This window comes from Syngnathus leptorhynchus, chromosome 15 (assembly GCF_054491065.1).
Source record: "Syngnathus leptorhynchus isolate UIUO chromosome 15, UIUO_Slep, whole genome shotgun sequence".
In the NCBI taxonomy this organism is placed as follows: Eukaryota; Metazoa; Chordata; class Actinopteri; order Syngnathiformes; family Syngnathidae; genus Syngnathus; species Syngnathus leptorhynchus.
The window spans coordinates 7,381,742-7,395,304 of NC_141209.1; the positions used below are offsets into that span (position 1 = coordinate 7,381,742).

Sequence of the window (13,563 nt, forward strand, 5' to 3'; positions counted from 1 at the left end):
TTGTGTTTGCAGTAAGCTATAGTGGTTTTTCTCATGGCCACGCCCACCACGCCACAAAGTTGAATGAAAATTGACTGATTGATTTGAACAGAACATATAAAATAAGACAAAATAGATCAAAAAGTGATGATAAATAAATGAATCATACAGTATAAAAAACATTTCCAGTTCTTCCCCATGGTCTCTAAACATCATTACAATACAATAAAGGGTTATTCATATTTAATATATTCCATTAGATTAATATTCATTTGTAAAGAAAAGTGATTGAGGCAGATGTATTGCAAGTAGATCTTAATTTAAAATAGCAACTTTGCTACATGTTTTGTAGGACTTTGTCATGCCTAGGTAATGTTTTTTGTTTTTTCTTTTCGCTCATCTTGAATTCTGTTCTTTGAGACAGGCAGCTGTGCCGATTGAAAAGGAGGCAACCGTTCACCTTCGCCTCTTCCTTAAATGGAGAGTTCAAAATTCAGCAGTTCAATCAGTCAAAAAGGACAAGTGCATTTCTTAAATGATGTGAGAGATAAAAAAAAGTCTAACAGAGAAAAAAAAGAAACTGTCGCTATGTGATGGTTGGATCACTTTTTGGATCAGCGATCCCTTTTAAATGACACGTCATTTGAATATCAGACAGTTTCGGGGGGGGGGGGGGACGCCTTTGACCCCACCCTTTAGGAAATGAACATTTTCATTTTGGGATTAACAAAGGCGAACATCACGCTAGCATTTGAAAACTGGAACAAGCAGGCCTCATATTCCAAACAAGTGTCAGCGTGCAGCATTTCTGAGCGTCTCGTTTGCCGTTTTCCTGTGACTGAGATTAACGCAATGCTGCATTATTGATTTACGGTTGCATAAAGCCTCTCCCGGCTCTATATATTACACCACATTCAGTAGTCATCTATTCAATCAAATCTAATATTACACTGGCTCTGCACACAGCTGTCTAATAGCATTTAACTCACAGTTTGATTCCTCTGCATTCCCTCATGTACTTCAAACGCTTGCTTTCAATATCCTTCATTCATTTCCACTACGCCAAGATGAAGTCTTTTGAAAAGCGCGGAGGATGAATGAGTGTGCACGCTTGCGCAAAAAGTGTGTGTGGAGACAGGATTAGCCGTGGCCTTAGGCTTAAGGTATGGAGCGGCGGAGTGTATTTTAGAAGCTTCTAAATTAGCTGGGAAATGGGATTTTGAGACAATGGAGTGGGGGGGGGGGACCTCAAATGAAAGGATGCACTCGCAGCACTCCTTCATTGCCTCTGATGTTTTACGACTTTTTTTTCTTTTAATCAGCGCTCCTCTCTTCATCTTCTTGCTCTTCCCCTTTCTATGCAGCCACAGTGTCACCTTACGTTTTCCCATCTCGCCCTCCGCCTACCCCCCCCCTCTCTCTCTCTCTCTCTCTCTCTCTCTCTCTTTCACCCGCTCTCTCTTTACAGTTGACAGCAATGATGTAAGAACACAAGTGTAAACAGTAGTACGAGGCTAACCCCACTTTGACCCACTTAAAAAAGAAATCCCCTCGAGCATCCATACACGCACATGCACACACACACAGACTTATATGCCTGAGTAAATATTGGTCTTGTTTCAGCTGACACTTTGTGTGTTTTCCATTCGGTTGTCTGTTCATTGCATTTTTTTCCCCCATCTGTGAAAGGTAATTTTAAGCACATCCCTCTAAATAGTATCCTTCTATTAGCTTTAATTTTGTTTTATTTTTCATGTGCCAAAGATGTTTTGGTTTCACACAAAGTTATTTTTTTTTTCTGCTGTTGGATCCATAATTTTCAGTTTTGTCAAAGTGTCATTAAACAAGATACTGGATAGTTTTGCTTGATGCTGTCAAAATGCAGCCAGGTACAGAATTAAAAACTTGAGGCATGGAAGTCAAAACTTAGAAGGCTGAAAAGATAAATATTTTATTATTATTATTATTATTATTATTTAATTATTTTAAAAATGCTGATGCCATGGGATACAAGCGGCTGAAATTAGTTTCCTCCGCAGGGTGTCCGGGCTCTCCCTTAGAGATAGGGTGAGAAGCTCGGTCATCCGGGAGAGACTCGGAGTAGAGCCGCTGCTCCTCCACGTTGAGAGGAGCCAGATGAGGTGGCTCGGGCATCTCATCAGGATGCCTCCTGGACGCCTCCCTGGGGAGGTGTTCCGGGCATGTCCCACCGGTAGGAGACCCCGGGGTCGACCCAGGACGCGCTGGAGAGACTACGTCTCTCGGCTGGCCTGGGAACGCCTTGGGATCCCCCGGGATGAGCTGGAGGAAGTGGCTGGGGAGAGGGAGGTCTGGGAGTCCCTCCTAAAGCTGCTGCCCCCGCGACCCGACCCCGGATAAGCGGAAGAAGATGAAGGAAAAAGGTGGTGCCATGGGTTCACGGGACCAACCAACAGCATGGCTGCAAGTTTCAAGTGATAAAAATGCCACCTTGTTACTGCTTCTGGGGTTTAATTGGCCGATAATTGAAATGTGGATTTCCAGGAACTACTCTGGGGCTTTTAAGGTCATTACATTACCTTCTCTTAATAATGAATGAGTGAATACATTAACTTTTGTCTCCACGTGCGCGCAGTTGTTAGGGGAGCTCGCAAACTGTACATGTACTAAAACTTTGGCGAAAAAATGGCAAGAATATTAACTGGATAGCATATTTCAAATGCAATCCGGTTTAAGTTCTGCACAAGAGTAATTCACCTCTGCTCCACAAATGACTACATTTTTAATTTGTTAATAATAGATTCACTCAAAGTATCTGGCTGTGAGGGGTAATCTCCTGCTGCAACATGATATCCACTAAAGCTGCCGGGAGTATTGCCCAAATACTGCAGTCTAATCAGACAACAGATAAGGTGTAGGACGAGGGAAAAACTGATTTTAAAAGTCAAAAAAATGAAGACTTGTGGCGCATAGATGTGTTGCAGTGCATGTATGTATGACGTGCGGCGCTTTCCAAACTTTGTGTGTGTACCTATCAGTTATGACTAATACTTCCACTCAAAGCTCCATAACAAGGTGGCATTGTGCTACTGACGCTTAACATGTTGGAGGAAGGACCTCAGTAGTGAATAAAGCGAAGAAAGAGAGGGAAGGAGACGCTGATATGAAGCGAGAGACTGAGATAGGGAAGGGGTGGGGGCAATAGCTCCGACAATGGAGAGAAAATTGCATTACACTAGATAGGCTTGTGATTACAGAAGGAAAGAAAATGAACAATAGCATTGAATGCACGTGCGTTTGTGCGTGTATGCGTGACTGTGTTTGGAGCGGTTCAGGCATGAATGATTTTGGGGGTGCGTTGTGTTGATGTTATGGCCCTGCATGCACTATATCTGTGTTTGAGGGTGTGCATTCTTTTCATCATTGCAGGTCCTTGCTTGGGATTTGTTACGTGAATGCTGAAGAAGTCAAGCACTGTGATTGTGGATAAAGACTACTAAATGTCATACTGGGTGTAATCGGAATAGTATTGCTGTGTGGAGTCAAATGTATTTAAAATCCAATTTTTCATTTTCTTTCAGTATTTTTATTCAGTATAATTGGTATAATAATATTAATAACGATAATAATGACAATTATAATGACAATAATAATGATAATAATATTACTAGTGCATTTTTAACATGTACACAACTCTGAGTTAACTACTGAAATCATATGAGTACTAACGCTTAAAAATTTGAATTGAATTGACACCCTTTAATTTATTCATGTTTTCCAAATCTCTTTCTTTTAAGGAGTCACAGCAAGAGAATTATAGCACCAGAGGTCCAGGCCCAGCAAATTCTGGGAAGAGCAACAATGAGGATGGTGTTTCCTCCCAGGACCGCCCTTCGAGCCTGCCGGTGAGTTCCACGGCTTGAAAATATCTTGAATTTGTGTGTGTGGTTGTGACAGTCCTGTTGAGAGGATCAGGACTTTCAGCGTTTGTTCACTTCTGAGTTGTCGTCCAATCAAATGCATCTGTTTATGTCCTGGCTCGTATTTGTGTTTTGCCTATGGTCAATAGCGAGGGTGGCGGAGGCATCAGTGGTCAAAGCATCACACACTCTGACTGGCAGTTGCACAACCCACAGGCAGAAGCATATGTACGATCACAAGCTCTCGTGCTGAAGCGCAGAGTCACGCATGGAAACCCACGCGCACTGCCTCTTGGCATTTGGGCTCGCTCATACTTGTTAAACGGGCTGCCTGCGGGAGTCATTGAGAAAAAAATTGGTCAGGCCAGGATGGTCTATTAGTTTGAGCTGCTTTGATTTTTTTTTTTTTTGCCGGAACTAATCAGTTAGGTCCTCACATGGCTCTTCTGCATTCTGAAGAATGGAATTAAACAACAACTACCAGAATTTGCTGGAGAGAATATGAAAAGCATGACATGGGCAGTTTAAACTTTTTAGAAATGAACTCAGGACGTTTGAATTTGATCTTGGTTGCACTCACGTGAAGAGAATGCAATAAATTTGGAATGCAGATAAGGACTTAAATTAGTAGGAGGATGTCAGAAGATGTGGCTTCTGTCTGTATTTTCAAGCTACATTCCATTAGGAACACGAGCTTTCTTAAAACTCACCTTTGTCCTCATATCACACATTTTGTCATCTGTTCCTTTTTTTTTTTTTTTACTTTCCACTCTGCTTTTCTTTCTAAACTCGCATCATAAAAGCAACTCCACTTTTCCCTGACAACTGGCCATGATGTATCCGAGTAAATTCCGAGCAAGAGCATCACCGAAGTCGAGGGGCGGGGCTTTTTAATAGCTATCACAATGTTCTCAGAGCGTATGGGATGGCTACAACTCTGAAAAATTGAATTTCTGCTACAGATGGATCTGGAACGGATCCCCTATGATAAGCAAAGGTTTACTGAATATGTGTTCCCCGTTTCCACAGACATTTATTTTGGAATATTTCCCAACTTGATGATGGAAACAATTACATGCTGAACCAAACTTTAGTGTTTGCTGGAAACAGAAAAAGAACAAATTTGCTTGGCATCGCTTACGTTCTTCAGCGGGCTGTCATGGTGCATTTACAACCTTTTTTTTTTTTTTTTTTTTTTACTCATAGCTGTTTCTCTCCCACTCTCGCTCACGTTTGATGTCAGATCTAAAGCTGCTGTCATCTCTTCTTCCTCTTTCTCTGGCAGGTGGGAGGGAGAGCAGGTCGGCAAAGTGTCATGTTGTTGTTTTGGGATGCGTCTGCTGTGTGATGTGGCGGCATTTTTGAAGAGAGACTAAAGGGAACTTTGGTGACTTAATATGAATGCAAGTCACAGCGTCCCATGGGTCTTAAATAGTTGTTGTGCTTGAGCTATCTCAAATTCTATCTCATTGTACAGTGTCCATGCTGTTAATGATAATGATCCACTTACCATTTTTTACAGTCAAAGTAAAGAATTTGTGGGTTGGTTATGATTTATAAACTGGTTTAACATATAACATCGGAAATTGCCTGATTTTGCTAGTATAGTTCTATGCCAATGCTAAGTATAGCTCAGCTAATATACTGTACATATTGTCAAACTAATACATTTGAGTTTAGAAATCCTGCAGCATAGAAGAGCCACTGAGAAGAACATCTGCTTAAGAAAGTTTTACTGTCAACGTTTCTTTTCTTATTTTTTAAACCGGTACCATTTCTTTTGCAATTTGCCCCGAAGGATCAGACTTTTGCTGGAAATTCACAGAGTTCCAAAAACATTTACAAAGGTTACAAAGACACTCTTGACTGCAATCATCTCTTGGAGTCATGCTTTTTTTCTTGTGAACTTTCAATGTGTTGGTTTGGTCAAATCTGTTTTGAATAGCTGTATTTGTTCAAATATATCCTGAGTTGCAAGGACACATTTGGTTGGAAATGATAAAAGTCTTTTCACTTAGACTTGAATTTAAAAACTCAACCAGTCAGCAGGCCATATTTCAAAATTAGTTTTCTCACCCAAAAAATGGAAATTTATCATTACAATTGCCCTTCTGTGGTGGCATCAAAAGAGCACGCACAAAATGCCAAACGCACTGAGTGGATGTCACAAAAAATTTCCTGATGTCGCACTGGTTGCAGTTTACTGCCACAACATCAGTTTTAGAGTACCTCGACCTTTGTTTTACTGCACAACTAGAATGTGTGACACTTGGATTTTATTTAACGGGAATTGCTCCATTTTCACAGTGTCTGCCCAATATTGGGCCAGTAACGGACCTGTTCTGCTATTTCCTGCTGTGTGTGCTCACTGTTATGACTGTTACTGGAAATTGAACAAGTGTGAGATCTCTGTGTCTGACCTCAAGTTGCAAGATGCTAATAGTTCTTGCATTGCAAAATCAGTTCATGGGAGGAACCCAACAGCCAACACGCACACACACACACACACACACGCACCCACCCTTGTTCCAGTCACTACATGTTCCCAGCTCTCCAGCGCTCCCTTGACAGCCTGCCAAGCTGCCGCGCCGCCTCCTATGCTCCGAGACATGGGAGTGGAAGGCCAGCCATGTGGAAACGCAGGATGGGAGGCAAGAACAGGATGAGGAAGCAAATAAGAGGAAGGAGAAAGTGTGTGAAGCGTTGAAGTGAAACGTGGTTATCTTTTTGTCTCTTGTGTGAGGTGATGGGGATGCTGCATACGGGCCACGGGGTTCTGACGGTTGCATGTTTTTCCACTCAAAATCTGAGTTAAATATGTCTTTTTGAGCTCATTTGCTCCACTTGACTAAAAGGAAGTTGTCAAATACTAACTGTCCCTTCTGCTAGCGTCCAGCCCTGCTCTGAGTGTTAGGTCATGAATGATTGACAGGACACAGCTGGAGAGGCCAGCTAACCTCCTCACTCTCCTCTTTCTCTTTCTCTCACACCTCAATCACAAGACACGCACACACATCTTGGCACATAAACATGCATAAGTGCATTGATGCACGTTCTGTCAGCTTCACACGCACACACGAGGGTGTCGAATGCGCGCATGCTCTGTCGGAGCATTTCAGTTTGCTTCTCCAGTATGTGCCCTGACTGGCTCAGACACACTGCTGTGTTTTATTTTAGAGTCCCCAGACAGGCCAGCAGGCAGCACGCAGTAATATCATCCAGCAGGGTTACATTCAGCCTCCACATTAACTCACACTGGGGGGTGTGCATGAAGGGGAGAAAGGAAACGAAGGTACAGAGAAACGACACTGACAAAGTCTCCCACTGCATTTCTCATATCGGAATAACTGCAGTGCGAGATGTTTCTTTTATCCATTTTTATGGAGGTAGGGCATGTGAAGGAGAATGGGAGTTGGGCCGACACAGAGACAAAATGTGCCCTGAATGCTGCCGCCTATTCTTAGAAGGTGCAGCAGCGCCGAAGGCCACAGCAGCTCCCGGCCACCGCCGTCACCAACACGTCTCGTGTCCGAGAATAGGAGCGCTAATCTGAAGCCACTTTCACATGGAGAGGAATTCTCCCGGTCAAACCACAGAACGAGAAGCAACTTGCAATTCGGTGTTCCTTATAGTTAGTTAGTTGCTGATTTTGAGAATTGCAGTGTTATTATTTGGATTTGCATCTCAGGATTCCTTAACTTCAAATTCACATTTTCTCATGGGCATAAAGACCTGCATGTGTGTGTATTTTTCAAAATCCTTAATACTTCTTAAAATAAATACATGCAATTCCTTCAGCAAAGTGCATTACAGAGCACATAAAAAAAAATCGTCACTTCTTACAACCATATCATCACAAATACAATTCGCTTTTTTATTACCACGGACCCAGCTATTATGACTCCGCCGGTCAGAAGAAGTAGCTTCATAGAAAATGCAAACCGTCTAGTTTCCCCGCTTGCACGCCGGCTTGTTTTCTTCTGCTCCTCATGAATCATTTACCGCACACGCAGTTTCATGTGAACCATTTTTTTCCTCCATCTTCAAGAGTAGTGAACACGTGTTTTTGCATGGGCGTACCATGTGTCCCCCCACGGCTTGGAATTATAGCTGCGCAAGAAGCAGAAATGATCTGAGGTGAAAATGTTTGCCGTGCCATCAGCATCCCTTCTGGAGTCTAATTAGAGTCACCAGCAGTTCGAATCCACGCTTGTATCTTTTACTGATACATGATACAAGTCAGGTTTGAAATGAAGAAAAGTTGAAAAGAAAGCAGCCATTAGTTGGGCTTTTAGACTTCAGTGTTAACGCCGAATGCCTGACTGTGCAAACCCAACGCTGACACTGTGCTCCTGTGAAGGAGAGACACACGAAAAGAAAATATCCCAATGGGGTAAAATATTTTCTTTTCTGAAAGCTTTTAGTTGTATCTTGATGGCTAGACATGCTTCTACCTACTGGGATCTCTGCTGGCCAGTGTAGGTTGTTAAAGCAAGCGGGTAACACTAGGCTGAGCAGCAGTAGCAAGGAGATGTGGGAGGTCATGTGTTTTACCAAACTACCCCCTGAAAGACCAGCTGGTGGATAAATGTGTGTTCGTGTCTGTGTGTGTCTGCTTTTGTATTAGCTCCAGTATGTGACAGACTTTATGATTTGAGACTGAGGGGAAATGGAGAGGGATGAACTTGGTTAAGAAAACACTAGTTTGGTTCCACTGGCGCCTCTCCATCCGCTACAGGGGAGGAAGCAGAAGAGGAGGAATAAAAGAAAGTAGACTGACAAAAGAAATAAATGTCCCCTTACTGGATCCTTTAAAAAAAAAAAAAAAATCCTTTAAGTTTTCTTCATCGCGTAACCACACATAACAGGGCAATTTAGTACAGTGTACAAATATGAAGAAGAAATTAATATGACTTGAAAAATTGTTAAAATTGCTCAACATCACCTTGGATCATTTTGTTCATAATGGACATATTTTTTGCCTTTCTAAAAGAAAATGAAAACGTATTATTCCGCACCCCAATTGCAAATACTTGATATGTAGATTTCATATTCAGCAACACTTAAAAGGGCTGATCTATCCTTTGGCTCTAAGCTTTCTTTTATGAATAGTGATTTTCTGTCATTACGACATTAATTTTTAAATGTGCAGTTAAAATGGTTCCAAGTGTTATTTAGTCACTTTGAGCGGAAGATTAGAAACATCCATTTTATTTTCATTAATAGTCGGACATGTGAAGTAGCCATTAGTAAATCACTTAATGTGTGTGTGCATGCAAGAAATGGAAGTATTTGAAGCTTGGTTTTCTTGCCTCCATAACATTTTCTCGAATTTTTACCATTTTAGTGACATCATGAAACATTGGAAAATAATAACAAAGATAAGCTACACCTCCCTGTTTTTATTCATATCTGCTGTGTTTTGTGACCTCTCCTTCACTGCTTCCTCTGCTCCCCTTCTCTCACTCCCTCTCTTCCTGGGTTTATTTTTATGTCTGATCCTGGATGCTTGGCATACCAACGCATTGGTTAAAATGGAGGAAAAAAGACGACCGAGGACTGAAGGAGAACAGTTAATGAATGTCGAAGCATTGGATGGAAGGAAGCAGTCATTTAGAGGAGGAATGCTGCTGTCATCAGCATGGCTCCCTCTGGCTGCTAGGAGGCTGAAATTATGTCTAACTTTGAAGTTAAGGGCAGCAACCAGACTAGCGTTGCTATAGTGAGAGTGTGTGCGTGCGTGCATGCCTGCGTGTGCACTACACGGGAGGTTTATTATGCATGATCCACACTGTGATGAGTCCTGATGGCACTATACAGTGCTGCTATTAATCTACTGTCATAAAAAAAAATGTGTGTGCACTTCAAACTCCTTCAGACATGCACACACACATGAATCTATGCTGAAATGCATTCACAAACACCTTACTCACTCACGACCCAGTTCACAGCTGGATTCTAGCTTCACATCGGGCCTTTTAAAGATTAAGATAAAAAAAAAAAATTCTCTTTCTCTCTCGCTCATTATCTTTGAGAAGGTTTAGCTGGCTGCATACTGTGCTCACAGGCAAAATGCAAGTGAAATTGCACACAGATGCAAAGTTGCACAAATTGGAGATAGCTATGGTGGGCTTATTTGGCCTGCTGATACTCCACTGAGATCTCAGAATATTTTTATGGTATTGGAGAGAGGCTAAGTAGAACTGGGTAGATTAGCTGGATTAGTAGGAGTACATATCACAAAATACAATATCAGGATGCAGCTATTATGGAATAATTAATCATATCGCAATCAAACTACTTTTACTATTAAATGAATTATAGCACGTCCGTCAGGGATATTGCACATACATTTGACGGAAAAAGTAAGCTTTATTTATACTTTTCTACTTGAGCATAAGTATTGGAATCTGGATGGCTTTTCTCTTGGTGGTAGTCAGCCATGCTTTGATGACTGTCCAGTCCATTACCGCCTGTTACTGACCTGCCAGCCTGATTACTAACAGGGCTTGCCACTGAACTACTGACTATCCGGTGGGACCAACGTGGTGCTTGAGTAATATTTGCTTTGGTCACACTGAGTCACACAGTCATACTTGCCTGTCCAGTAAGTGTGGTCACAAACACTTGCGTACATGGTCATAGTCGGTGATGTCACTAATGGCCCGTTTTTGCGGTGTCATTGCTTTTTCTGAGGTACAAACAATTGTTTTGACAGAAAGTGTCAATTATATCCTGCTATATTTACAGCATTTAATCATTTTGCACTCCAACGCACAAAGCTTTTGTATTCTCAAACGGGTTAATTTGCTTGTTGTTACTTTGCATAGCATTTGTCCTAATGGCTTGCGTTTCACCCTAATGTGTCAGATCCATTAGCAGCCACGTTGCTGCCACGTCACGGCTTATTGGTTTGGGGGGGGGAAGACCAGACGTCAGGATGAAAAAAATCAAAACAAGAGATGGTGAAAGCTGTCTCGGAATTGAGTTATAGCCATTAAGATTTCTCTGTTTGTTGTTTCTGTCTCATCTTTCCTGATTCTCATCCTCTTTCACCCTCAAGGCTTAAGCAGTGTTTAGCCATCTAATGAGCCACCAATGTTTTTTTTTATTTTTTTATTACTTATGACTCGTGCAAGGTATTCATACTCTCAAGTTGACATTTGCATCCTGTTATAGCAGGTTCATGCCAATGACATGCTTGGTGGAAATAGCCATTGGGGCTCCGATTATTTATGCGCAGTGGCCCATCTTACCTTGTTATATCTTCTCTGACTTATCAATATGCATCTCGCTAGCAGCTTTGCACTTGACATGATTGCTCTGAAAGGGCAAGGATGTTTTCTAATGCACGGAAACAAAAACACACATATCGTGCATGGAGTTGTTTGCTCACAGCGATGGCAGCTCCAAATCTGCCATTTATGTATATTTTTGTCCAGGGAATGTGGGCTGATTGAGTACTGCCAGGTTCAACTTTGCGTTAGTCATACTTCTCCAACACCTCTCTTACAGTTCAGTTATTATACAAACACATACCCATCCAAAAGTGTGAGAAGCGAAATCATATTGAAGATAATCTGTTATAAGAGGTAATGAGTTCTAGATTGAAATCTTTTTGGACAAATTTTATCGAGAGTTGAAGCGCACAGGTGCAAATGTCCATTCATTTTTCCCTTCCTCTTGTGATGACCAGTCCTTTCCTGTGTACTTGGTGTTTGGCATAAGAAAGCTTGAGGTTTTCTTGCTGAATTTGCACTTGTGTGCACGAGTGGGCTGGTTAAAATAATGTGGAAATCAAATTCACCTTCAAGTGTCCTCTCTCTTTTCACCACCCTTGTCTTTTTACCTTTACTTTGAAAAGACTGCAGCAGTCAGTTCAAAGCAAGGGACCTGCACGTGTCTATAGTTTGAGATGGAACAGGCTACAGAAGGAGAAAGACCTGCTCCTGTACTCGTCCAACATCCCATCTCCCCCCTCCATCCATTCTCATCAAAGAGGAGCGCCTGGCTTGGAGGAGCACTTGTCCTTCCACCAACAAGCCGCTCATCAATGAAAAGCAACGTGGGGCAGCGAAGAGGGGAGCCAAGGTCAGTTGCAGGAAAGAACGAAGGATAGGAAAGAAGTTCTTTGAGAAGGATAGAAATGAATTGATTGTGATGGAGAGGGCAGGTGCCTGAGGTGGAGATGTGTCAGAGAGACTGAAGGGTTCTCATTTGGGCTTGGTGACCTTTGACATCCTTCTCAAGACAGGAGGAATTGCTGGGGAAGGAAAAGAACAGAGATGGGACCCTTTTGATCAGAGCTCCATTTTCTACAAGGGGAATTTAAATGTAGGAACATGAGAGAGTGATGTCGTGCGTGTGTATGTATGTGGCATTCATGCATGTGCGCTAGTTTAGCTTTGGCAATTTTATGATGCAATCGTTGAGTGCACATTGATTTTGTTTTTTTCCGTGTATGTGTGTCTGATGGTGTGTTCTGTATGAGCTTTTGTAAGAAAAAATCAAGACACTTGATGATAGTTAGCACTCAAAATAAATATTAGACTACTATAATATGTTTTTTTGTCATTTAATTGATGAGAATCTCTGTTGGGGGAAAAAAAAGTCTGCTGTCATTATCGGGGAGGGAAAAAAAAAAATCTTAAGCCAGTAATTAGTTTGACAACGTAAATAGCTCGTCATAAATGAGTCACCATTTTTTTTCTTTGAGTTTGAATCCTTTGAGTGATAGTGGTGTTATTAAGCACAATAAAAAAACTGCAGCCATTTTAACCGCATCCCACAAAAACATAGCAGTAGAAATATTTGGATTCAAAGAGAATTTGCCTCCCTGTATTGCCTGATCAAGAGACAGCTGAGATCATCTTATAATTCTCTCACTCCATTTATGTTTCTCCATCTTTCCATAAGGCATTTACCTCATCGCCTATTTTATTAAAAAACATTTTGTATACACTTGAAATTTGAGTCTAAGAATGTCGGCAAAGCATAGGATTTCATATGTAGATACATTTTATAGGTGCAGCATCCGTTGTTCCGTGATGAAGCGAAATGCATTTTTCCTTGCATGTCATTGGCAGCTTCCCCAGTGTGTGATGGCAATTTACTTTGCTTTTCCACCTCATAGTTGCACCCTGATTCCATCCATTTTTCTCTTTGACCTCATTACCTCGTACTTTCCTGTCCGAACCACTCAAAGACGTCATTTTCCCTTAAAGTACATTTGGCTTGGCTAAGCAGAGCTTTCATTTTTTTGTTACCACTCCTATTCAACCAGAAAACTCACCAGTCAGCCAGTCAGGGTCAAGTGGTTCAAAACAGGTTTTCTGAAGCTCTACAGGCTGTATTACTCAGTTTGTGTTTCCAATGTCTCATTTTTGTCCTAGTTGCAAGCTAACACTAGACAAAGAGGGGTGCACAGGTGGTTTTTGAGTTTGCATTAGTGGTTCTGAGAAGAGTCCTCAAAGTACCTTAGAAGGCCACTGAAGAAAAGGTGGGTGAGACAAGTAAAGCACTACAAAAACAAAATTTGAACCAAAATGAAATAGCTCAATTCAAGGAAAAATGCTTGTTTTTTTTGGCTGTCGCGATATTTCTTTTTTCCAGACAATTTTTATGTTAGAGCATTTAGTCTCCTTTGACCATTTTTAATGTTATTTTTTTTAATAATAATTCTATA

General features: G+C 41.5%; 1 protein-coding gene across 4 annotated transcripts in view; it reads left to right on the forward strand.

Annotated features, from left to right (window-relative positions):
- arid1b (AT-rich interactive domain 1B) overlaps positions 1 to 13,563 on the forward strand; it is a 126,481-nt gene that overhangs the window by 47,178 nt on the left and 65,740 nt on the right. For all 4 annotated transcript variants that reach the window (XM_085931236.1, XM_085931239.1, XM_085931237.1 and 1 more), the window contains one exon: positions 3,756 to 3,863. In XM_085931236.1, coding sequence (XP_085787362.1) covers positions 3,756 to 3,863 — 108 coding nt within the window. The remainder of the gene's footprint in view (positions 1 to 3,755; positions 3,864 to 13,563) is intronic.